The 27,680-nt window shown below is 45.2% G+C and overlaps 1 protein-coding gene across 3 annotated transcripts in view; it reads right to left on the reverse strand.

The window, feature by feature from the left end:
* Positions 1-27,680, reverse strand: part of LOC143995870 (uncharacterized) — a 207,934-nt gene that overhangs the window by 62,662 nt on the left and 117,592 nt on the right. For all 3 annotated transcript variants that reach the window (XM_077490596.1, XM_077490595.1, XM_077490594.1), the window contains 2 exons: positions 23,406-23,588; positions 1,513-1,785 (listed from right to left, as the gene is read on the reverse strand). In XM_077490596.1, the coding sequence (XP_077346722.1) occupies positions 1,513-1,785; positions 23,406-23,588 (456 nt within the window). The remainder of the gene's footprint in view (positions 1-1,512; positions 1,786-23,405; positions 23,589-27,680) is intronic.

Genomic DNA, 27,680 nt, shown 5'->3' on the forward strand with positions numbered 1-27,680 from the left:
GTTTTTCTTGGTATATTTGAAACATGTAACAAGAAAAGGACTGGGTCTTCCGGAAGGTTGAACTCAGTAAATTTCTGTATTATCCGCCTTACTTCCCTCCAGAAGTACCCCAGTCTTGGACAAGACCAAAAAACGCGAAGTATCGTCCCTCTTTCCTCTTGACACCTCCAGCATTTATCTGAAATTGTCGGGGTAGTATTTGTTAAGTATGGAAGATGTACAATACCATCTTTTCATAATTTTAAAGTTAGTTTCTTGGGCCCTAGTGGATATTGAGGATTTTAACGCTAAATTTATAATCTGTCTATGTTGTACCTGAAAAAAACTTCTTATTTAGTGTCGTTTCCCATTTTCTTATGTAAGGAGGGACATAGTCCTTGGGAGGGGCAACCAATAATGCGTACACTCCTATTCCTTCTATTCCACCAGACCCCACTCTTATTCCATCTATTCCAAAAGACCCCACGTATATTCCTTCTATTCCACCAGTGCCTGCTTCTATTCCTTCTGTTCCACCAAACTCCGCTCCTATTCATTCAATACTAACAGACTCTGTTCCTATTCCCTTTATTCCACCAGACTCCACTACTATTCCTTCTATTCCCCAATACCCAACCTCTATGTTTTCTTTTCTACCAATAACTGCTCCTATTCCTCCTATTTTACCAGGCCTCACTCTTATTCCTTCTATTTCACCTGACCCCACTCCTATTCCTCCTATTTCATCAGACCCCACTCCTATTCCTTCTATTCCACCAGACTCTGCTCCTATGCCTCCTATTTCATCAGACCTCACTCTTATTCCTTCTATTTCACCCGACCCCACTCCTATTGCTCCTATTTCATCAGACCCCACTCCTATTCCTTCTATTCCACCAGACTCTGCTCCTATTCCTCCTATTTCATCAGACCTCTCTCTTATTCCTTCTATTTCACCCGACCCCACTTATATTCCTCCTATTTCATCAGACCTCACTCTTATTCCTTCTATTCCACCAGACTCCGCTCCTATACCTACTATTCCACCAGACCTTGCTCCTAATTCTTCTATGCCTCCTGCCCAAACCCCAAACTCAGTCAAAGAGGGAGAGCAATGGAGTCACTTTAATTCAAATCAGGGATCATTTGAATGATATATGTGTGTCTAATAATGAAGCCACTGAGTGTTCAAGGTCATAACTTTGAACACTCAGTGGCCAATGAACCCCTCAGGAGCCGCTGGAAATAAACTGGGTCCTCCTGTTTAGAGGCTGCCCATCCTGTTTCTAGTCCCAGTAGCTCACTGAGAAACTCCAACTAGCTGCAGTCTAGGGATCTCTTCATGGTTTATTGAAGAACGTATTTAAAATGCAGGGTGGAGGGTTCGGGTGCAGGTTGCTTCCTAAATATTTTATCCCAGCAGTATTATATTTTGAGGATTCTGCTAAATGACCTGACAAGCTGAGTATTATGTGCGATGTTTGCTGATATCAGAACAGACAATACTTGTATAAGAACAGACCATTCTCTCACCTGAGTCATCCGTCCAGATAACTTTGTTCACCAGGTTGAATTGTTCCAGCCCTGTATGAAGTTTGGATTGTATATGATATCTAGAGTATGGCTTTAGATCGGTGAATGTCCCAACTTTACCATATAAATCTTTACAGGAGTAACCATCCCGATAATAATCTGCAGTAGGACACAACTGCACAGTAAATCTCCAGGTATCGGGACATTGAGGAGTGCAGGAGAACTGGAAGCTGACACTGATTGAGGTGACTTTCCAATCTGTAAATGTGACTCCTGACAAAGACAAGATGGAGACATTAAACTCTCAGAGATGATTTATAATATAAGCTATGCTCATTTATTAACCACATAAACAAAAAACACTATGGCTGTAATAAAACCACACCTGCTCCTAAATGGAGCTCAGTGTCAGTGCCTTGTCATTGGAAGATCTGTCTGTGTATGTGTATCACCCTTCAGTGTGCTACTAGTGGTAATGCAGGTAAATTGTAGTTTGGCTCAGGGCTAAGCCCGAGCCATGGAATCTGAGTCAGGGTTCAATAGAGTTCAGGGTTGGATGACTCATCCAGGCAGCTCTCTGGTGCCCCCTCTGGTTCTAGAGTATTGGAGAATATTCTGGAAATTAGTGGGCGGAAGCTAGGAGGGTTGTCTTGCATATTTAAGGGCCCTTAGCCAATCCTCAGGAAGTGGGCCTGGCAGGGGTCTAAATGGGTCCTTAAAGTGGTTGTATACCCTTTTTTTTTTACTTTTACCTACAGGTAAGCCTATAATAAGGCTTACCTGTAGGTCAAATTAATATCTCCTAAACCTCTACGGTTTAGGAGATATTTAATTTGCATGCAGCCGCTGACGCCAGCGGCACATGCGCTGTTAAGGCCAGGCTGAAGGCCTGGCAGACGCTGCCAGACCTTGACGGGAAAAAGACTCCCACGCGCACGCGAGGGAGAGACGTAATCGCAGCTCCTGCCACTCACAGCGCCGGAGCCGCGATAACTGGAAAAAACGCAGAGGGAACATGTCAGCTCCCTCGGCGTGGACCGGGATCAGATGTCGAGGTCTCATTCTAAGGTGAGTATTTCATAATGAGCTAGTATGCGCTGCATACTAGATCATTATGCCTTTGCCTTGCAGGTTTTTTTGGTTTAAAACAAAAAAAGGTGCGGGTATACAACCGCTTTAAATATGTATGAGTCATGCCAGGAAGGGAGTCAGGTGGAAGATAGAGATGCAGTGCTGGGGTAGTCTGTCGGTGGCCCTCGAGTGACCCCTGCCGGGGAGAGGCTCTACCTCAGGCCAGGGCCTGGAAAGATCCTATCACAGGAGAAGTTGGAAGGAGGCTTTCCGGAGAGGCAGCAGGAGCAAGGAAGGGCAGAGTGAGTAGATCAGCACAGTGCAGGGACAGACAAAGGGAGAGACTGAACCATGTAGCAGGTCTCTCTTAAAGACATCAGTGTGCTTAAGACTTCTACCTTGCCCTGGGAGAACTTCAGTGTGTCAGTTGGGTTGGACTGGTGCAGTGTCAGTGGGGTAGACTGGGAAGAAGTAGCAGCCAGGCGGGCTGGTGAAGAGGCAGCCAGGTAGGCTAGCATTTCCTGTAAGAAGTAGAGCTGGGACCAGTGTCTACAGAGAAGCTGAAGGAGTTTCAGGATGCAGTTCATTCCACATCTGCTACTTATCTAAGGGACTGAGAGTTCCTAGCCTGTAAGGGGCTTTTGCTGAGATAACAAGAGACTGTTCGTTTCTACTAAAAGGAGTGAATCAAGTGAAGCTGTACAGAGGATCAAGTGGAGCTGTAAATAGGAAGGAAGTTGTCCCAGGTTCGTTTTTTTACTGTCAAGTTGGGCATCCTATAACCCCTAACCCCAATCCACCTTATTAACCCTTCAATAAAACAACAAAAACGAGCTCAAGGACTGTTTTCTGAGTCTGGATGCAAGTTGAAAATGCTATGTGACTGGCTGTGCGGCAGTGGGGAACCCTGACATTTGTAACTCTTACAGGGGTAGTGGCACATATGGACAATGTGCAGTCAGTGCTGGGAAGTGTGAGGGAGAAAACACGAGGAGATCACCCGCTAGCCTCATCCAATTGCATTCACCTAAACCAGAATACAATAGGTAAACAGCGGCACTTAAAGTGCATTAAATCAATTATAAAACAAAATAACAATGTACTAATAAAACTCTACCATAAATAGAAAAAACACTCAGTGAACTCACCGAATTTATTTGCCTAACATTCTCGTGTTTGGCAATTGAGCTGTCAGCCTCAAAGGGTTAATAAATCATCCACAGCAATCTCCACCTCAATAAGAATGGATCAAGCAGCACTCAAATGGATAAAAAGATAAATCGCTTATCATGTAGAAAATCCTGATACAATTTAAACACTTCCTCACTCGAGAAGAGTGTGGCGTGGCATCACAGGCGATGGATTCACCCTACGTGTTTCGTCAGAATTGATTTCATAGGGGGTTGTGGTATTGGAATCGTGTAAGTAGGTAATGCCGCGTACACACGAGCGGACTTTTCAACATCCAAAGTCTGACGGACTGATTCCGTCAGACTATTCGATCGTGTGTGGGCTGCAACGGACTTTTGATTCGCCAAAGTCTGACGGACTTTAGAATATGGAACATGCTTCAAATTTTTCTGACGGAACTCCGCCGGACCCGGTCCCTTCAAAAAATTCGCTCGTGTGTATGCTATTCCGATGGACTAAAACTGACGCTAGGGCAGCTATTGGCTACTGGCTATGAACTTCCTTATTCGAGTCGAGTCGTACGTCATCACGTTCGAATCCGTCTGAGTTTAGTGTGATTGTGTGTGGCCAAGTCCGTTCAGTCGAAAAGTCAGTCAGAACTCTGTCGGAACTCCGGCAGAACTCCGGCAGAACTCCTTCGGAAGTCTGTCGGACATAAGTCCTCTCGTGTGTACGGGGCTTAAGAATTTCTTGAATCACTGGATCATTCTGAGATGCAGTCATCAGGTCCTGTGGTGTAACCATAAAGTTTGGTGAATTCTTCATCTTGGTCTTCCAAGATTTGTTGCTTTTCTTTTATTCGATGATCATCGAATTACACCTGGGGCAACCTTTGGTCCTTTTATTTCTATATGGACTTCTGTTTTCTTCAGTTATCACTGGGCAGTTTTTATTTATGGTAGAGTTTTATTAGAACATTGTTATTTTGTTTTATAATTCATTTAATGCAGTTTAGCGCGGCTGTTTACCTATTGTTATCTGGTTTAAAATTGATATTTGAACATGGCAGCTATTGATATTGGACTGGCCCCATAATGTGACCACTAAATTGTGGGTTCCACTCAAAAATGTTTTGGCTGACCTTAATCTATCCCATGCTCCTTGGCTCCCCCGGGAATATCAAGGGCTATCCGAATTTACCTCTACCACTCATGCTCTGAAGTTATAGGATGCTTTAAATAATTTGAGACAGCGAGCCCCTCTGGTTTCCCCTCTTGCTACCTTAGGGGGCACCCCTTGGTTCACTCCAGGGGAACACCTCTCCTTTTTTTGCTTCTGGGTGGCTGATGGGGAAGTGAGATGTGGCAGGTTTGTACAAAGACCAGGGGCTGTTACCCTTGGCTAGACTTAGAGAACAATATGGTTGCTTTCCGTTAGATGACTGGTGTTACAGACAACTTCAACATTTTACTTGTAGTCTGCCTCAAGTCACCCGCTCCCTTCCTCCTTGGCCCCTTTTAAGAAGCTCTGTATGTCAACCCCCAGGATTCCACATTCAATTTCTGTTTTATATGGGATGTTGCAATCGGTGGAGCCTAGAGGAAAACCTGTATACATAAGAGAGTGGGAGAGAGACCTGCAACCTGTGATTACTGAGGCCCAACCTGACCATCTCTACCGCCTCACCCACACCAGCTCTGTGGATATAAAAATGCAAGAAAACGAAAAATTGTATACTCACCTTTCCTGATGCATCCCATGGCAGCACACACATTGGGTTGTGACTCCGCCTCCACAACCTGATAGGACTGGTTAGCTATAAGATTTGAAGAGGAGTCCACCGTTGCATTCTCAGTAACTATCACCTTAGAAGGGTGGGTTTCCATATGCTGCCATGGGATGCATCAGGAAAATGGGATTTTTATATACAGCTTACCTGTAAAATCCTTTTCTTCAGAGTACATCACGGGACACAGGAGCTTCATTACATAGTGGGTTATATAGGCACCTCTGGTGATTGGACACTGGTTGACCCTAATTAAGGAGAATTCCTCCCCTATATAACCCCTCCCATCTGGGAGGCACCTCAGTTTTGTAGCAAAGCAATAAGAAACCACGTAAAACCCAAGAGGGGCGGGAGCCCTGTGTCCCGTGATGTACTCTCAAGAAAAGGATTTTACAGGTAAGCTGTATATAAAAATCCCATTTTCTTCATCATACATCACGGGACACAGGAGCTTCATTACATAGTGGGATGTCCCATAGCAATGCTCAGATTGAGGGGAGGGAGACACAGATCATGAATATAGACCGCCAGGGACCGGAGGACCTAAACTGCAGCCTGCAGTACACTGCGCCCGAAGGCGATATCCTCTTGCCCTCTGATATCCACCTGATAGAATCTGGTGAATGTGTGGACTTATGACCAAGTCGCAGCCTTACAGATCTGAGCCAGGGAGGCCTGGTGATGCACTGCCCAAGAAGCACTAACAGCCCTAGTAGAGTGCGCCTTCACCCGAAAAGGAGGAATCTTCCCCTTTAAACCATAGGCCTGAGAAATAACTTGCCTGATCCACCTTGAGAGAGTGGATTTTGACGCCGCCTGGCCCTTTCTAGGGCCTTCCGGCAAAATAAATAAACAATCAGTTTTCCTTATCTGAGCAGTTGCTTGAAGATAAATACTGATTGCTCTAACCACATCCAAAGTGTGTAAAGATTCTTCTTCTGTGGACTGAGGGTCCGGAAAAAAGGATGGTAGGATTACATCCTGATTTAAATGGAAACCCGAAACCACCTTAGGTAGAAAGGACCTGTTGGGACGCATGACCACCCGGTCCTTATGGATAATTAAATACGGCTCCTTACTGGAAAGAGCTGCCAACTCTGATACTCTTCTAGCCGTAGATATGGCTACTAAGAAAACCAGCTTTTTAGTCAGGAGAACTAAAGGAGCCAGATGCAAAGGTTCAAATGGTTGCCCCTGTAAGGCCGAGAGAACCAAATTCAGATCCCATGGGCATACCGGAGGTTTAACTGGTGGTTTTGTCCGCATAGCCCCCTGGATAAAAGCCCATACTAGGGAATGTGATGCAAGCGGCTTTTGAAAAAATACTGACAGGGCCGAAATCTGCACTTTGATAGTGCTTATGGCCAAATTCATTTCTAGGCCTGACTGGAGAAAGGCCAAGATTCTGTTAATGACATACTTTCTAGGATTCCATTTCCTGAGTTCACACCAGGAAACATATGTCCTCCAGATCTTGTAATAAATAAGCCTGGAGGCCGGCTTTCTGGCATTGACCAGAGTAGAAAGGACTGGCCCCGAAAGGCCCCGGTCTCTCAGAATGTGGGTCTCAGCAGCCAAACCGTCAAATTCAGACTGCGTAAAGCAGGATGGTAGATTGGACCCTGTGAGAGCAGATCTGGCCGGAGAGGGAGGGTCCATGGCCTGCCTACTGCCAACTTCATGATTTCTGCGTACCATGGTCGCCTGGGCCAAGCCGAGGCCACCAAAAGGACCGACTTTGTCTCCCTCTTGACTCTTCCCAGGAACCGCGACAGAAGCGGGCTCGGAGGGAAGGCATAGATCAGATTGTACTGATCCCAGGGAACTGTCAGAGCATCTGACCCCTGTGCAAGTGCATCTCTTGTCCTTGATACAAACTTGTCCAGCTTCCTGTTGAACCTGGATGCAAACAGATCTACGTCTGGAGTACCCCACTTGTGACATATGTTCTGAAACACGTCGGGGTGCAGAGCCCATTCTCCTGGGCACAACTGCTGGCGGCTGAGAAAATCCACCTGCCAATTCTCCACTCCTGGGATGAAGACTGCAGAAAGACACGGAACATGCTTTTCTGCCCAGACAAGTATGCGATTCACCTCTTTTTGGGCCACCAGACTTCTGGTACCGCCCTGGTGATTGATATAAGCCACTGCGGTGGCATTGTCGGACTGAACCCGAACCTGGAAACCTCGCAGTCTGTAAGACCACTCCATGAGTGCCATGTAAACTGCCCGGATCTCCAAGATATTTATGGGCAGAAGGTTCTCGGTCGCAGACCATTTCCCCTGCGAGCATGTTTCCTCCAATACAGCTCCCCAGCCTGTCAGGCTGGCATCTGTTGTGATAATCTTCCATGAGAGAGGAAGAAAAGTTTTGCCCTTCAGCAAATTCTTGGTTTGTAACCACCAGACAAGACTCTTGCGTGTCTCTGGGGATAGACGCATAGGAAGATCCAGAGATTGGGGCTTCCTGTTCCAAGCCGCAAGGATACATCCTTGCAGAGGCCTTGAGTGGAACTGGGCGAATGGGACGGCCTCGAAGGAGGCGACCATCTTCCCTAACAGTCTCATGCACAACCGAATGGAGGAAGATCTTTTGCCCAGAATCAGGCGCACTAGATCCCCAATGGCCAAGGCTTTTAGCCTTGGAAGAAACACCCTGCCCTGAGCGGTGTCGATGATCATACCTAGGTATTCCAACCTGGTAGTCGGTTGTAGGGACGACTTTTCTAGGTTTATGATCCAACCTAGGCGTTCTAGATGTTCTAGCGTTTTGGTGACGCTGCGACTTAGGAACGCTGCAGTTTTCTCCATGAGAAGCAAGTCATCTAGATAAGCCATGACGGCTATGCCCTGAGCTCTTAAGATTGCTAAGAGAGGGTCTAGAATCTTTGTGAAGACTCAAGGGGCTGTAGCAAGCCCGAACGGCAAGGCCACAAACTGAAAATGGCGCCGTTCTACCGCGAACCTTAGAAATTTTTGGTGTGCGGGAAAAATTGGCACATGGAGATATGCATCCTTGATATCTATTGATGCCATGAATTCTCCTCCTTGCAGGGAGGAGACCACAGTGCGAATTGACTGCATTTGGAAGGACCGGATATGTAAAAACCGGTTCAGATCCTTCAGATCCAAGATAGGTCTGACAGTTCCATTTGGTTTTGGAACGGTGAAGAGATTTGAGTAAAAACCAGAACCCTGATCTTTCGGGTTCACTTCTACTATCACACCCTGGGATAGTAACTGATCTAAGGCCAGAAATAGCAGTTTTTGCTTTACTGGATCCCTGGGGATCCTTGACCTTAGGAAACGAGAAGGTGGAATCTCCTGAAACTCTAGCTTGTAGCCCAGAGATATTGAAGAGATCACCCACTTGTCCTGGATCTCTTCCTGCCAGGCGCCTGCAAACTGCAGGAGCCTTCCCCCCACTCTGCCGAGCGGGGGCGCCCCTTCACAAGGAAGTTTTTGGGCTCTGCTTGGCAGGCTTTCGCCCCCAAGTCTTTTTCTGTCCCTGGGCTCGGCCTTGAGCCTTTCTAGTAGAGGAGGACTGAGAAGGCCGTCGCCACTGTTTAGAGCTTGATGCTTCGGGAGAAAGAGCACGCCTGAATGAAGGACGTTTGCTCTTTTTGACTGGAAGGAGAGTAGACTTACCTCCTGAAATATTTTGGACGAACTTATCTAATTCTTCTCCAAACAAACGCTCCCCTTTAAACGGGAACCCAGTCAAATGCTTCTTGCATGACAGCTCAGCTGCCCAATTCTTTAGCCATAGGGCCCTTCGCATGTGAACCAACATGAGAGACAAACGTGATGCTTGTTGGACGGAATCCAAAATCGCATCAATTATGAAACACAGAATGTGAGGCAATTCTGCATAATTTTCTACTTCCTCACTGGGAAGGAGCCCAAGCATCCGCTTAACCTGTTCCTTGAGGAACTGACACAACCCCACGGCTGCGACTGTAGGTTGCACCACAGTGCCAGCCATGGAAAAGGAGGCTTTAAATAAGGTTTCCAGCTTTTTATCAGTTGGATCCTTGAATACCTGCGCATTATCCAACGGACCCCCCACTTCTTGGTGAAACTTTCCTCCACAGGATAATGCATAGAAAACCTTTTAGGAGGAGCAAACAGTTTATCGGGATGTCCCCAATCCTCATACATCAATTTATCCATTAAGGGATGAATTGGGAAGGAATAGGCAGTCTGTGGGGCTTTCCTGACTCCCAGGGAAGAGACAGAGGACATAGCGACTTCAGCAGCAGGCATTCTGAATGTGGTACGCACCAATTCAGTATAATACTGCACCTGTTTTCTGAGCGCCTGGGAGGAGGGGACTATCTCCTCTTCCTCTGACTCATCCGACTGCTCATGATCCCTATCCAAAGATAGGGATCCCTCCTCATTTTCAGAAGAATCATCTGAGAGAGGGATTTCAGCAGAGGGAGGGGATCTACCCCTTTTCCTGCTATCTTTTAGGGAAGCAGAAATAAAATTCATGATTCTCCCTTCAAAACCCTCCAATGTAGCCCTAAGGGAGTCCTCAGTGACATAAACCGGGGCTGCGACATTAGGAGAGGCTGCAAAACCCGACAGGGGCACTGACTCGTCTTGAGAGGCTGGCTCCAGTCTTGCAGGGGGGGATGGTAATTTACAGGCACTTTTGGAACCCCTGGACCTAGGTAGTGATTTACCAGTGCCCTTATTACCTCCCCCTGAGACCCTCTTACGAGGAGACATAGTACTAGGCTACAAAGCAGAGGTACTAGTACAAGTGCAATCACTGTTGTGCTTAAAGTCTCACAATAATATATACAGTGGTGTGAAAAAGTGTTTGCCCCCTTCCTCATTTCCTGTTCCTTTGCATGTTTGTCACACTTAAGTGTTTCGGAACATCAAACCAATTTAAACAATAGTCAAGGACAACACAAGTAAACACAAAATGCAATTTGTAAATGAAGGTGTTTATTATTAAAGGTGAAAAAAAATCCAAACCATCATGGCCCTGTGTGAAAAAGTGATTGCCCCCCTTGTTAAAACATACTATAACTGTGGTTGTCCACACCTGAGTTCAATTTCTCTAGCCACACCCAGGCCTGATTATTGCCACACCTGTTCACAATCAAGGCATCACTTAAATAGGAGCTGCTTGACACAGTAAGGTCCACCAGAAGATCCTTAAAAGCTACACATCATGCCGAGACCCAAAGAAATTCAGGAACAATTGAGAAAGAAAGTAATTGAGATCTATCAGTCTGGAAAGGGTTATAAAGCCATTTCCAAAGCTTTGGGAATCCAGCGAACCACAGTGAGAGCCATTATCCACAAATGGCGAAGACATGGAACAGTGGTGAACCTTCCCAGGAGTGGCCGGCCGCCCAAAATTACCCCAAGAGCGCAGCGACGACTCATCCAAGAGGTCACAAAAGACCCCACAACAACGTCCAAGGAACTGCAGGCCTCACTTGCCTCAGTTAAGGTCAGCGTTCATGCCTCCACCATCAGGAAAAGACTGGGCAAAAATGGCCTGCATGGCAGAGTTCCAAGGAGAAAACCACTGCTGAGCAAAAAGAACATCAAAGCTCGTCCCAATTTCTCCACAACACATCTTGATGATCCCCAAGACTTTTGGGACAACATTCTGTGGACCGATGAGACAAAAGTGGAACTCTTTGGAAGGTGTGTGTCCAAGTATATCTGGCGTAGAAGGAACACTGCATTTCATAAAAAGAACATTATACCAACAGTAAAATATGGTGGTGGTAGTGTAATGGTCTGGGGCTGTTTTGCTGCTTCAGGACCTGGAAGACTTGCCGTGATAAAAGGAACTATGAATTCTGCTGTCTACCAAGAGATCCTGAAGGAGAATGTCCGACCATCTGTTCGTGTACTCAAGCTGAAACGAACTTGGGTTCTGCAGCAGGACAATGATCCTAAACACACCAGCAAGTCCACCACCGAATGGCTGAAGAAAAACAAAATGAAGACTTTGGAGTGGCCTAGCCAAAGTCCTGACCTGAATCCTATTGAGATGTTGTGGTATGACCTTAAAAAGGCCGTTCATGCTCGAAAACCCTCTAATGTGACTGAATTAGGACAATTCTGCAAAGATGAGTGGGCCAAAATTCCTCCAGGACGCTGTAAAAGCCTCATTGCACGTTATCGCAAACGCTTGGTTGCAGTTGTTGCTGCTAAGGGTGGCCCAACCAGTTATTAGGTTTAGGGGGCAATCACTTTTTCACACAGGGTCATGATGGTTTGGATTTTTTTTCACCTTAATAATAAACACCTTAATTTACAAATTGCATTTTGTGTTTACTTGTGTTGTCCTTGACTATTGTTTAAATTGGTTTGATGTTCCGAAACACTTAAGTGTGACAAACATGCAAAAGAACAGGAAATGAGGAAGGGGGCAAACACTTTTTCACACCACTGTATGCTTAAACTGCACAACCTGATGCTAAGTAGGTGTCTTAAGGTTTCCTGGATCCAATCCCCACGGATGCTTACTGCCCACAGCTCCTGTGTCTCCCATTACAGCCCCCTGACGCTCTGGGCTTTTTAAAACTGCCGCCTGGCGCCTGCGCAGAACAGTGCCATGCACACTGACGTGCACAGCTCGCAACCACACCCCCCCCTCCTCCATTAGGCCGGGAGCGCGCCCGGCACACGTGCACGCGCCTGCGCGCGTGCATGAGGACCGCGGAATCCAGTGGGGGAAGGAGAACCCAAAACGGAGCTGCGTGGGACCCCTGAACTGCGTGGGACCCCTGTTTACCTTCATCTGTGGCAGGGACTGCAATGGAGACGTGAGTTAGCTGGAGAAACCAGGCTTTCACTGAGCGTGTGTATTGAAAGGCATGTAAGTATGCATCAGGCTGCTCTTACTCCCTCTAGTGGTGGAAACCAGGTAAGACATACAACTACTCACAATGAAGAAATCCATTCATATAATTAAATATACAGGATAACTTCCCTTACCTGTCCCCGCCGCAGGAATTGCTGAACCAGACAAATTCCAGCCTTCACCCATCACGGCGGGTATTGTTAGCCAAACTTCAGGTATATCTGGGGCTCCTTCTCGGAGGAACCTCCCACCTGGGCCATGTAGAAAGCTCTGCCAGAAACTTTTGTGCGCTCTGTATAAACAGTACACCAAGGCTGGTTTTCCCAGAGCCCAGTCTTCCAATGGAGAGGACTTACAGGCAAAACCTTGCTTCTTCGGTTGACGAGGCCCGGGTACCATACCATCTTGGGAGTCAAATATCGGCCCGAGGTATGGATCCGGTTTGTTGTAGCCCTTAGGCCCTCGCAGGGACCTGCATAGAGCTAAAGTTTTACGTGACCATCACCATAGACACTGGCGAAAAAACTGAGGTGCCTCCCAGATGGGAGGGGTTATATAGGGGAGGAATTCTCCTTAATTAGGGTCAACCAGTGTCCAATCACCAGAGGTGCCTATATAACCCACTATGTAATGAAGCTCCTGTGTCCCGTGATGTATGATCAAGAAAGGAAAATTACGCAAAGGTGAGTATACAATTTTCCATTTTCCTGACGCATCATGGCAGCACACACATTGGGTAATAACTCGCTATGTGGGTGGGTGGTTTCAGAAGATTTTATTTACTCAAGTACAGGGTATGGAAGAATTAGTTTGAATGATTGATTTCCTTAACTCAACCGTCGTTAATTGAGCTGGATCTATTCTGTAGTGTGACATGAATGTGGTTCTGGAAGACCAAGTTGCTGCCTTGCAAATGGTTTCTGAGGACACTCTACAGTACACTGCCCAGGAGGTCGCCACTGCTCTAGTCGAGTGGGCCTTCAATCCATCCGGTATTGGGAGCAGCTTAATTAGGTATGCTCTTTTGATGGTTTTAATTAGCCAAGAAGCTATTGTTTTTAGGAGGCTGTCTGACCTCTTTTTGCACCATGTGGGATAAATAGAAGGTTTTCAGTCTTTCTAAACGGTCTGGTAGCTTCTAAGTAGGTGGAGATAACGGATTTAATGTCCAAAGGGTGTGGGTTCCTTTCACTAGTAAGGAAAACTGGAAGATTGATTTCCGAGTTGAAGTAGGTGGTAGATGATACCTTAGGTATAAACTGATCCGAGGGTCTGAGAACGACTCTATCCGGGTAAATAAACAGATGCGGCTCTTTGATTAACAGAGCTTGTAATTCCGAAACGCTTTTGGCAGACCCTATTGCGACCAGAAATGATAATTTGAATCCCATAAGGATACCGATTTTAGAGGTAAGAAGGGTTCCCTTGACAGAGCTTCTAGAACAATTAATAGGTCCCAAGTCAGGAAAGTTGGTTTCCTGGGTGTCCTTATTTTCAGGCATGCTTTCTGGAATTGAATTATGAGGGGATTCAAGGCCCATTTGATTCCCGTTATTGCGGACAGGGCAGAGACTTGGACTTTGACAGTGCTTGAACCTAGTCCCCTCTCCAGACCTAGTTTCAGGAACTCTAGGGGTGAAATTTCCATGGGTGGTGAAGATAGTTGATCCCTGCCGACGTTGGATAGGCGGCTCTCGCTAGGAATCGGGAACATTTGTTGGTCTCTGGAGTTGCTGCCAAGTCTACATCGGGAATCCCCCATCTGCGAGTAAGAAGAGAAAAAGCTTGAAGACTGAGGGACCACTCTTTATTCAATATAAATATTTGGCTCAAATTGTCCGCGAGTTGGTTCTGTACTGCCGGAACATATAGTGCTTTCATATCCGCCAGAACTTGAGTCCATTTGAGTATAGGGTGAACTTCTTCCATAAGCGTGTCGCTCCAGGTACCTCCTTATCTGTGAACGTAGTTCACAGCCACAGTGTTGTCCATGCGTAAGAGAACGCTCTTCCCTGCAAGGAGTGGTCCGAATGTTAAGAGGGCCTGCCAGGCGTCCCTGAGCTCCAGAATGTTTGAGACTATACCCTGTGGGTGAAAGGACCAACAACCCTGTGCCCCTTGTTGTTGATAATGTGCTCACCACCCCTGGAGGCTGGCATCTGTCGTGATTATTTCTAGTAGTGAGGGTACTATGGGACGACAGCGTGTCAGGTTGTTGATTCGAGTCCACCACCACGCAGATTTTTTTTACCGCCTGGTTGATAACTATCCACTGGTTCATCGATGAACCGTTCATCTGTCTTAGGAATGAATTTTGGAAGATTCTTGAATTCCACTGGGACCACTGGACCATCGGAAAGGTGGAAGACATTGAACCCAGGATGCTTAGACACGTTCTGGCAGACAAGTACTCTGCCGCCAACGGTTCTATTTTCTCTTGGGGAAGTCCGACCGTGTTGAAACAGGTGTCCAGTTCGGCCCCTGAGAAAAAAAAAATTTGTGCTGGGACCAGGCTGCTCTTTTTCCAGTTTATTATCCACCCAAACTGTTGAAGTGTGGAGGTTAGTATTGTTCGATGTTAAAGCAGGGTTTGTTGGCTTTCGGCCAGGAGGAGAATGTCGTCAAGATAATGTAGGACTCTCAGTCCTTTCTCCCTCAGATGCGCTATTACCGGTAGTAAGTCCTTTGTAAAGGTCCTGGGGGCCGTTGATATCCCGAACGGGAGGCTCTGAAATTGGAAATGCTTGTGACCTATTGCAAAGCGTAAGTATTTCTGGATGATTTGGTGCACGGGGATATGCAAATAAGCATCGGACAAATCCACAGAGAGCATCCAATCTTTTGTCCCCACTGCTAGTAATATGGATTGAAGGCTCTCCATTTTGATGGATTTGATTAGGATCGTTTCATTGAGGTTTTTTGAATCTAGCACCGGCCTCAAGTCTCCCATCTTCTTTGTTACACCAGCTGGATTTGGATGTTGCATCTGCGACCCAGGGCTTTAGCCACAGCGCTCTCCTGGACGTTACCAAGGCCAACATTGCTCTCACTGAAGATCTTAATATATCCACCGAAGCTTCTGCCGCAAAGTCTCCTACTAGGCTGAGTTCCTGCAGAGCAGGTATGATTTTTTCTTGGTCCTTTGCTTCCAGCAATAATTTTTTAAATTCTGGATGTCCAGCTGGTGATAGCTCTGCCAACTGCTGCCAGAGTGACTGCTGGCCTGCAGGCCCCTCCTGCCACTGCTTAGGCTTTTTTAAGATTTAGGTCTATTTTTCGATCCATTACATACCTGAATGTCACTGCATCCTGGATTGGCAGAGTTACATGTCGCACCAGGCGCATTAATGAGGAATCCACCACAGGAGCCAAGATGAGAGGGTTTACCGTTGGTTCCCTTAGTGGATAGAGCTTGGCTAGCCTATTGTTCAGACCAGATTTTTTTATCTGGCTTTTGCCATTCGTCCTTTATTAGCTCTTCGAGTTCTTCAATAAATGGGAAAGTTTCGGGATCTTTTTTCAGGTTAAGAAATTATTTCCTTAGCTTACGTGGGGCATCCTTCTCTTCTTCCCAACCGATCGCCTCCTTTACTGGTTTCGCAAAAGGATCTACGAGTGCAAAATCAAATGATCCTCCTCTGGGGAATCCTCTTGGTCTTGGGGAGCATAAGAAGTTGAAGCCAAAGTAGAATGTCTAATCTGTTCGGATGCTGCCACCTGCAGAATAGATTCCTTTACTGACTCTCTTATTATGTTGGACGCTTCCCTTGCATCTGCTTCTTTATCACGGGTTGCCCCGTCCAAGCAGGTTTGGCACACCAATTTACTAGGCAGGGCTTGCGCCCCGCAGGCCCAGCAGGTATTAGCCGCAGGACGGGTACGGTGGTCATCTCGAGGTTGGTGTGAAGTCGAATCTCTGTGGTGATGGGAGGTTCTTGACCGGCTTCTCCAGGAATGAGAGTGTCTTGAAGGTGAACGCTCTTTTAGTTTAGAATGCAATGACCTGCCAGAACTACCAGGACAAGATGGTATTAGTGGCAAGGCTCTCTTTTCTCCTCTTCACTACTTACCCAACATATGCCCCCTTACCTTGTAGTCCATGGATGGTCTGCTGGAGCAGCGGCCTCCATGGGAGAGGATAGAGTGTACCTGTGAAAAGAGGTTAACTTTAAAAAAGGGTGCAGAGGATAGGCAGCCAGTGCTGGAGGAGGGAGAGAGTGCATAAAGCTTACCAATAACAGATGACAGAGCTGGGTAGCAAGGCAGCAAAAAAAAGCAGCAGAACCAGGGTGGGTGGTGGGTTTTTTACCCTCGAGGGACAGGCTGAAGAGAAAATGCAATTTTTAAATAAGCTGCCGTCGCGGCGGAGCTGACGTCACAGCCGCACATGCTCCATACAGATCCACGGCGCCCGACGCTATCTTGGAGATTGGCAAGAGAGGACGCCGCTTGTGTCACTTCCGGTGTGCCGTGAGTCCTGGCCAGCCGCCATTTTTTTCCAACTATAAATTTTATTATTTTCCAGTAGAACGGAGAAAAAAAAACAGAATCAACAGATATGGTACAATTCCCATCACAGTAATTGATGTTCACAGCTGGGTACATGACATATTATCAACAGTAGCATCGATATCTGTGGTTGAATATTCAGCATCCATAGTTATTTTTCATTAATAGAGCCAGATTGCATGAATAATGTATATCATCGCGTTCTTGAAAACTTAAGTCTGGCTGGATCGTGGAATCTCTGAGTTTAGATGCATCGATATCAAGTCCCAAGCTCTAGTGGTTGGGGTGAATAAATTCTACAGAAAATAGAAGAAGAAACATGAAAAAGGAAGGAAGAAAGAGGAGAGGAAAAAAGAAGGAAAGAAAAAGGGGAAAGGGGGAGAAACAGGAAGTCTAGGAGGGGAGGTAATGGGGAGGAAAGGGAGGAGGCATGAGGGTGGTAAGCCCAGGTGAGACATCTTCTGTTGTGTTTCACTGTTCTAAGTGGTAAGCATGGCAATTCCTTCATCGGAGGATATGAATATATTCCAAAGCATCCATGCCTCAGAGTGTTGTTCTTGTTTGTTTTGAGCTGTCATGACTAAGTCCTCCAATCTTCTGATCTCCTCCACTATGTGTAGCCACAACCCTATTGTCAGGGGCGAGCTTTTCTTCCACAAAATTGGGATGCAAGCTTTAGCTGCGTTCAATAGGTGCCTAACTATCGACTTTTTGTATGTTCGTGATGGGATTGTAGTGGCTTGCAGCAGGATAAAGGCGGGATCATCACTTATCGTGTAATCTGTGAATTTTTGTGTAATCATTCGGACTGTCCTCCAAAAGTGCTGAAGCAGAGGGCAGGACCAGAAAATGTGAAGGAGCATCCCTTTAACTGTCTGACACCTCCAGCATTTGTCTGATGTGGCCGGGAAATACTTGTGTAGCCTGTTTGGGGTATAATACCATCTCGTCATGATCTTGTAGTTGAGTTCCTGTATTTTTGTACAGATAGATGTTTTTAAGGAGAATCTGATAATTGTTTGTTTTTGGGCGCTAGTAAATGTGTGTTGTAGGTCAGTTTCCCAGCTTCGTATGAATGTCAGGTCCAGTTGTTCTGGGGGGAGTTGAGTAAGGCATAGGTTTTAGATAATACCTGGGTTAAAATTCCCTCGTCCTTACAGTAGTCTCCAAAAGTCGTCAGGTCGCGGTTAAACTGTGCCGGGTTGGGAATTGAATGTAGAAAGTAATGCAGTGGTATTGCTGTCCAAAATGGAAGTTGGAATTGGCCACTCTCGTCGGTCAGGGATTGAATGGAGGGCCAGTTATTGTCTATTAAGAAATGTGAGGCTCGATCCCTGCCAGTCGATGTAAGGATCCCAAACCCTGCTTGTTCCAGGCCTGGGGGGAAGGCAGGATTACCCAATAGCGGGGAGTTACTAGTGGATTGGGATGCCGTGGTTGCTCCTACCCGGAGGGTTGTAGCAATTACGGGGTGCGACTTCAGTGTTGAGGGCAGTTGGTCTAAACACCAAAGTGCTCCTTTCAATGAGGCTTCGGACTGTGCCTGCTCCAGTTGTATCCATAACTTGTTTTTATCATCTCGGTTCCAATCTATTATTCTGCCTAGATGAACTGCCAGGTAGTAATTTTTTAAGTATGGAAGGGCCAGGCCTCTGTAGTGTTTAGGTAGTGTTGGATAGCGTCTGGGCAGTCTCGGTTTTGAGTTTGCCCAAATGAATTTGATAAAGATGGAGTGTATTTAGTTAAAGTATTGGGGTGGGATCTTGATCGGTAATGCTCGGAATAAATATAGGAATTTCGGAACTATGGACATTTTCAGTAAAATACACCTGCCGAACCAGGAGTGTAGTCCTTTGTTCCACTCTTCCAGGAGTAATCGAGCTTTAGTCAACATGGGTGGGAAGTTGAGGTCAAAGGTGCGTTTTAGATCATTGGGGATCATGGTTCCTAAGTATCTGAGGGAAGTATCTGACCATTTAAATGTGAACTGTGATTGTAGAAATCTCAATCTATTTGGTGTTATATTAATCCCCATTGCCGTCGATTTATAAAAATAAATTTTTAGATTGGAAAGATTCCCATACCTATCAAATTCCCTAAGGAGGTTCAGTAGTGACACCATAGGGTTAGTTAAGGAGAGCATGAGGTCATCTGCATAGGCAGAGATTTTGCATTGAGTTCCTTCTACCGTCACCACTGATATGTCAGGGTTTGATCTTACAGTGCATAAAAAGGGTTCCAAGGCTAGGGCGAAAAGGAGGGGTGAGAGTGGGCAACCCTGCCTAGTGCCATTTTTTATCAAAAGTGTATCTGAGAGGATTCCATTGGCCTTAACCTGTGCCGTGGGTGTGGAGTAGATGCTGGAAATCCACTGGAGCATTTTGTGTCCTAATCCAATCTTTTTAAGAACTGATGACATGAAAACTCAGTTAACGCGGTCAAACGCTTTTTTAGGGTCTGTGCTGAGGAAGATGCATGGGGTTTGAGTTTTGGTAGTCACATGAACGAGATTGAGCACTTTAGTGGTGTTATCCCTCACAGGGATAAACCCCACTTGATCCAAGTGAATTAGATCCAGCATAAACTGGGTCAGTCTGTTGGCTAATATCTTCGTGAATAACTTAAGGTCCACATTCAGGAGGGATATGGGTCTATAGCTACCACATGCCGACGGGTCTTTTCCTTCTTTTGGTATGAGGCATATATGTGCCCATAATGTGTCTCTAGGTAAGGAGGCCCTCTCTCCTAGTCCATTGAACATCCTCACCATGTGAGGGCCTAGTAGTGGTAAGAGAGTTTGGTAGTACTGTAGGGTGAACCCGTCTGGGCCCGGAGCTTTGCCTGGTTTCATCCCTCCCACCGCTCGCTGTAATTCCTCTATGGTAATGGGGTCGTCCAGTCCTGCCCTAGTTTCTATCGATAGTTGGGGGATTTGGGATGCTGTGAGATAGTCATTTATCATTGTGTCATTTTGTGGTCTAATTGGGAGGTTATAGAGGGAAGCATAGTAGTCCCTGAATTCTTCTGATTTTGGGTTGGTGTGGTCTTTTTTTGGCCCAATGAATTTATGATTTGAGAGATATATGTGTTAATTCAATGAGTCCTGACTGCTCTGGCTAAAAGTTTCCCACATTTGTTTCCTGACACAGGATCATTTCCGGCAGATTTGTAGTGCTGCTTTGGTTCTATAGTGTAGCAGGTCTATAATTTGTTTCCTGAGGGATGTCAGTTCTGTTTCTAGTGTGGTTGTCGGTGTTCTTTTATGTTTTGAGTCTAAGTCATGTCCCTTATGAAGGAGGTCAAGTAGTAGTTTTTCTTTTTCTCTTTTGATGTGCACGCCATGTTTAATAAGTATTCCTCTCATTACAGTCTTGTGGGCCTCCCATAAAAAGCCTGGGTCACAGTCTTCGGTGTCGTTAATTTGAAAATAATGTTTCAGTTCAGTCTGGACGTCCGCCATCACCTCCGGTACCTGCAAGAGGCTTTTGTTTAGCCTTCAAAATTTAGATTTGATGGTCAGAGATGATGACAAACAATACAGTATAGTAATGGGTGCATGATTCGACCATGTGATATTGCCTATCTCAACGTTGCGAACCGCCTCCAGTTGACTACGGGAGACAAAAAAATAACCTATTCTCGAGTACACTGTGTGGAGATGAGAAGAATGTGTAATCTCGTTTCCCTGAGAGGAGTGCCCCCCAAACGTCTATCAGTTGGGTGTCATTTAGGTCTCGGGTTATGCGTTTATGTGTACCTGTAGGTAGAGATGAGGTACTTGAAGAGGTGTCAACCACAGGGGCTAGAGTTACCTTAATGTCCCCTCCTATAACTAGTTGGCCCTCTTTAAAATCAGTGAGTAAGTTCAATGTGCGGTGTAGGAAAGTGTCTTGTCAGTCATTAGGGGCATATACAGTGGCCAGTGTCATCTTCGTGCTCCTTAGCAATCCCTTAATGAACACGTAGCGGCCACCCGGGTCTACTAGGGTGTCATCGCATGTCCAGGGCACTCTCCCTGAAATTAGACTCCCTTAGACTGCATTAGTGGCGTGATATGAGTGAGGAAAGTGTTGGTTTTTGAGATAGGTAGGGCTGCCTGTCCTGAAATGTGTCTCTTGGATGAACCCTACATCATTGTGGCCTCTTTTAAGATTGTTTAACAACATACAGCATTTTTCGGGTATGTTTAGGCCCTTTGCGTTCAGCGAGTAGATGTTCATGGAGTCCATCGCCTCCTGGGTTAAGAGGTGTCTGGGGGGGAAATGGAGTGGGGGAGAGCAGGGAGGAGGGATGGTAGTATGGGGTAAAAGTATATAGATGAAGTAGAGAAAGCAGGAATTAAAGAAGTGAAAAAAGGATATAGAAGCTGTCAAAAAAAGACGAGTAGGGTATTGTGTGAACCGTCTGTCCGCTAGATAAGTGCGGACCAATCTATTTTCCAAGGAGCATGTCCTAGGTCTCACCAGGAAAACTGCTCCGTCCTATTGGGGAAGAGGTATGAGTGGACCGGGAGAGGTTCCCCCAATCCATTCCCGTCCCCCCAGCTTGATAACATAAGAGTGGACCGGGAGAGGTTCTCCCGGTCCATTCCCGTCCCCCCAGCTTGATAACATATGGTAAGCATCTACTCTAGACTCATCCATATAAAACAGTGTATGAAACAATAAAACAATAAACACGGGTCATCACATCAGAGGTACAACAGTCTTTCACTCTATGTTTTCCCCAGCAGGAGTCTGAGAACATTGGATAAACAGAATCAGAGGGTGGGAGAGGGTATTGGTAATGTCAGCTACCTAGTCCAATTCTTGGACTCTAGGTTCTTTATCCCTGAGTGTCCAGGGCTTATATGACCCTGTGTCCCCTATTATTTGTTGCTGTGGGAGTGCACAGTACTCTATCCAACCCTCTACCCCTAAATACAATGTCAGCCGTCTCTCACTCTCACTAAACACCCTCACCATGACAAAGGGCAGCTGAGAGAGCACCTTTTATAGTGTGTGGGTTTCAACTTAGCCCCAAACCATCACTGGCCAGAGGTCAGGTTCAAAACTTTAACCAATGATGGCTTTTGCAATGCATTGTGGCATGTACATTCGAAGAATTCTCACTGAACCTGAAAGTCTGTGATTCATTTGAACAACCTAGCAGCAAATGTTTGGTCAAAACTTGTGGACTGAGCAATCAGCTCATTCCAATCGGTGAGGTGGGCAACAAGGAACTCTCCACTGGAAAGTAATGAGAGATATTTCTTCTGCAGAGAAGGGGGATACTGTTGAACCGCTAGACATTGTATAAAGGCTCAGTGAGCAATTTCTATGGAAAGACATGGACACTGTTCAGTATGTCATTTGTGTGGTGGATTGTGGGTACTATACAATGGGGATTCACTGAGGAAATAGCTATCTGTGTGCTGGGGGTGGGATCTCACTGGGGAAATACTTATCTGTGTGCTGGGGTGGGATCTCACTGGGGAAAATCCAACGTTTGTACTGGAGGTGGGATCTCATTGGAGAATAGCCAATTTGTGTGCTGGAGGTGGGATCTCATTGGGGAAAGATCTATGTGCCTAGAGGCGATTCAGCTCGCATTGTGCGCTATACAAGTATTTCATTCATTCATTCATTCATGTGTATGCTGGGGGTGGGATCTCACTGGGGTAAGTCCTTTATGTGTGTGTTGGAGGTGGGATCTCAATGGGGAAAGACCTATTATGTGTGTAGGAGGTGGGATCTCCATGGGAAAGACCTATCTGTATGCTTGCGGTAGGATCTCACTGGGAAAAAAGCCAATGTATGTGCTGGAGTTGTGATCTGATCTCACAGTTGGAAGACCAATGTGTGTGCTGGAGGTAGAATCTCACTGGGGAAGGACCAATATGTGTTTGATTGAAGTATGATGTCACTGATTCAGCATGCTCTGTTCAACTATTATGGAGGCAGAATGCACAAAGGACACATGGCAATGTGAAAGTAGAAACATCTTCTATAATTTAAGTAGTACTAAAGGCTATACATTTTTTATCTTACTACATTCATAGAATAAGTGTAAAATGCCCCAGTACCATCCATCCCCAAATACTTACCTGGTGTCTCTCTCACACTTACTGGGCATTCTGTGAGCCGCATTGCTCCCCAAAAACTCCAGGGTTGCAGAAGGAAGAGGTGAGGCTAGCCAAATGATTGGCTCTTGCAGCTGACTGTCAAAACCTGAGTGGAGGGAGCAGGGGATTCGCTTGCTAGGTGCTGTGTGTGCAATGGAAACACACAGCCCCAGCCAGGAGAGCGTGTGCACAGGTGTCTCTTTAGGAGTGGCTGCCTAAGGAAGACAAACAGGAGTGGGGTGCAGTGGCTGTGGAATCATCCACCCAAGGAAAAATGCAAACATTCAAGGAAGCAGACTATACACAATGAACTTTCTTGAATGAGATAAAAAAGTCAGGATTTAGTACGACATTAAGGAAGGATATGTACATTTGTTCTGAATATACTGTACAGAGTTCAGTTCTCATACTGTGTGTATGATGGACGTGTCGTGTTCTTGTACTCACCTATACAGGTAACAGTGGAAGGAGACCACTCCATGGAGGCGTGGGGGTTGTCACATCTCATTGAGCTGGATGTCGGATAATATCCATAATTACACTTTATTTTTATGCTGTCTCCCTTTTTATAATAACCCTTGTCTAAAAAGAGTGTGTCCACATTGTCTATGATCGGCTTTTTACACTGAGCTGTGAAATAAGAAGATAAAAGCGGATCATTATACATTATATACAGTGTAAGGAGTAAAGTGATTGTGTGTGATGGGATATATCAGTTGATAGGACCGTTCAGTAGCATATAGACCAGGGATATGCAATTAGCGGACCTCCAGCTGTTGCAGAACTACAACTCCCATGAGGCATAGCAAGACTCTGACAACCACAAGCATGACGCCCAGAGGCATGATGGGACTTGTAGTTTTGCAACAGCTGGAGGTCCGCTAATTGCATATCCCTGATATAGACCATTGACCTCCTCATTATGGGAAATTCCTGGGATCTGTCTGCAGTAGAAGACAATCACTAGAACATTCATCAGGAAGCCATCAGTATGGAGCAGATTATGGAGGAGTCCTGATATTGTGGGAACTCATGACCTGCCCCCTCCTGTGACATGTAGATTTTTGAAGTGAACATTTTACTTATAAATACATCAGGTGCCATAGAAGATCCTAAAATATAATTTTATTTTCATTAGTCTGGGTGTTACTCCTTATTTTCCCAGTTTTCTTGTCACAATTTAACATACCCAAGCTCTGCGTATTTTCAGTGAAGTCACTCTAAGCCCTTGTACACACGGTCGGAGAATCCGTCGGAATGTGTCCTATCGGACCGTGTTGTCGGGTAATCCGACTGTGTGTGGTCTGCATCGGAATGTTTCCATCGGAATATCCGTCGGACCCAATTTTCCAACTTGTTGGAAATATTTTCCAACCAACTGGTTCGATCGGACATACTCTGATCATGTGTAGAGAATTCCGATCGGACAAAGTGCCACGCATGCTCAGATCAAATTCCTACATCAAAGCTATTGGCTACTAGCCTGAATTTAGTCCCATCGTAACGAAATTACGTCATCATGTTCTGAAAGATCGGATTTTTAGAACAACTTAGTCCGACCGTGTGTATGCAACAGTTTCAGACACAATCCGACAGACAAAATCTGTCGGACAAAATCCGATGGACAAAATCCAACGGATTTGGTTGTCGAAATCTCCGACCGTGTGTACAGGGGCTTAGGCAGGGTTTCTCAATCAGGGTTCCTCCAGAGGTTGCTAGGGGTTCCTTGAGCAATCAGCAATCTCTGCCTCTCAGATAAGTTCCCACTGACACTATTCATCTTTTTCGCTATCTGTAAGAGGGTAATTCTTCCCAATGTCCACAAGTGTAAGGAGCATTCTTCCCACTCACAATCACAGTAATGTATCATGAGTATCAACATTTTTAGCAGGGTTCCCTGAGACCGGAAAGTTATTTCAAGGGTTCCTTTGTGTTGAAAAAGGTTAAAAAAGGGTCGTCAAGGGTATGATATGAACAGTAGTGATGATTGAAGAAACCTGAGTTTGATTCGGGAACTGTTTTGTGAGGCATGCTGAAGACCTTGTATACCCAAAAACTGTGAACCCCTAAAAAGGCTATGGGGGCAAATTTTGCTAATAAATTCTGCCAATTTGTAGGACTAATCCATAAGCTATTGTCAAGCAACAGGCATGGAAAATAAGGCACTGCCATGGGGGGGTGTACAAAATCCAGGTTTTATCTTTAAGTACTGTACAGTGGGGATAGGGGCCTTTTCACATGGGCAACATTAAAAATACACAATCCTTTAAAATACAGGCTTGGGGGGGATGCTTTAAAGCTGTATGCAGTGTTAAAGAGAAGTACAATTTTTAAGTACATCACAGTGAATGCAGGTGAACTTATACCCTACACTCCCAAGCTCCACAAACTAGAATTCACTGCCATGTATTTATATAAAACATACAGCATAGGATATACAGTGGGGATCGAAAGTTTGGGCACCCCAGGTAAAAAATGTGCATTAATGTGCATAACGAAGCCAAGGAAAGATGGAAAAATCTCCAAATGGCATCAAATTACAGATTAGACATTCTTATAATATGTCAAAAAAAGTTAGATTTTATTTCCATCATTTACACTTTCAAAATTACAAAAAAACAAAAAATGGCGTCTGCAAAAGTTTGGGCACCCTGCAGAGTTAATATCTTGTACTGCCCCCTTTGGCAAGTATCACAGCTTCTAAACGCTTTTTGTAGCCAGCCGAGAGTCTTTCAATTCTTGTTTGAGGTATCTTTGCCCATTCTTCCTTACAAAAGTGTTCCAGTTCTTTGAGATTTATGGGCTGTCTGTCACACACTGCTCTTTTAAGGTCTATCCATAGATTTTCAATAATGTTGAGGTCAGGAGATTGTGAAGGCCATGGCAAAACCTTCAGTTTACGCCTCTTGTTGTAATCCCCCGTGGATTTTGAGGTGTGTTTAGGATCATTATCCAAAATGACAGAAAACAAAAAAATGGCGTCTGCAAAAGTTTGGGCACCCTGCAGAATGTATAGCATGCACTGCCCCCTTTGCAAAGCTGAGACCTGCAAGTGTCATGGATTGTTCTCAATCATCATCTGGGAAGACCAGGTGATGTCAATCTCAAAGGTTTTAAATGGCCAGACTCATCTGACCTTGCCCCAACAATCAGCACCATGGGTTCTTCTAAGCAGTTGTCTAGAAAACTGAAAGTGAAAATAGTTGACTCTCACAAAGCTGGAGAAGGCTATAAGAAGATAGCAAAGGGTTTTCAGTGTTTTCAGATGTCAATATCCTCTGTTCGGAATGTAATTAAGAAATGGCAGTCATCAGGAACAGTGGAAGTTAAAGCAAGATCTGGAAGATCAAGAAAAATATCAGACAGAACAGCTCGCAGGATTGTGAGAAAAGCAATTCAAAACCCACGTTTGACTGCACGATCCCTCCAGAAAGATCTGGCAGACACTGGAGTTGTGGTACACTATTCCACTATAAAGAGATACTTGTACAAATATGGTCTTCATGGAAGAGTCATCAGAGGAAAACCTCTTCTACGTCCTCACCACAAAAATCAGCGTTTGAACTTTGCAAATGAACATATAGACAAGCTTGAGGTATTTTGGAAACAAGTTCTGTGGACCGATGAGATTAAAATATAACTTTTTGGCCGGAATGAACAAAGGTACGTTTGGAGAAGAAAGGGCACAGAATTTAATGAAAAGAACCTTTGTCCAACTGTTAAGCATGGGGGTGGATCAATCATGCTTTGGGGTTGTATTGCAGCCAGTGGCACAGGGAACATTTCACGAGTAGAAGGAAAAATGGATTCAATAAAATTTCAGCAAATTTTGGATGGTAACTTGATGCCATCTGTGAAAAAGCTGAAGTTAAAGAGAGGATGGCTTCTACAAATGGATAATGATCCTAAACACACCTCAAAATCCACGGGGGATTACAACAAGAGGCGTAAACTGAAGGTTTTGCCATGGCCTTCACAATCTCCTGACCTCAACATTATTGAAAATCTATGGATAGACCTTAAAAGAGCAGTGTGTGACAGACAGCCCATAAATCTCAAAGAACTGGAACACTTTTGTAAGGAAGAATGGGCAAAGATACCTCAAACAAGAATTGAAAGACTTTCGGCTGGCTACAAAAAGCGTTTAGAAGCTGTGATACTTGCCAAAGGGGGCAGTACAAGATATTAACTCTGCAGGGTGCCCAAACTTTTGCAGACGCCATTTTTTGGTTTTTTGTAATTTTGAAAGTGTAAATGATGGAAATAAAATCTAACTTTTTTTGACATATTATAAGAATGTCTAATCTGTAATTTGATGCCATTTGGAGATTTTTCCATCTTTCCTTGGCTTCGTTATGCACATTAATACACATTTTTACCTGGGGTGCCCAAACTTTCGATCCCCACTGTAGCACTATGTATATAGCACTGATATGGTACATACAGTAATACAAATACTCTATATAGCACAGTATATAGTACTGTACATATCACTAATGCTGTAAATAGCACAGAATATACAGTAGTACCGCATATAGCACAAGATATAATACTGTAAATAGCACAAGATATAATACTGTATATACCACAGGATATAGTACAGATATTGTAAGCAGAAAGCACTAATAGCACAGTACATTATCCAGCACTGTCACCCTAAAAGCATGTAAGCCGTCCCTCACTATCACTAAACTCCCATGACCATGACCCATGACCAAGAGC

Source organism: Lithobates pipiens, unplaced genomic scaffold (assembly GCF_037356315.1).
Source record: "Lithobates pipiens isolate NorthernLeopardFrog02 unplaced genomic scaffold, aLitPip1_a1.2 Scaffold_19, whole genome shotgun sequence".
In the NCBI taxonomy this organism is placed as follows: domain Eukaryota; kingdom Metazoa; phylum Chordata; class Amphibia; order Anura; family Ranidae; genus Lithobates; species Lithobates pipiens.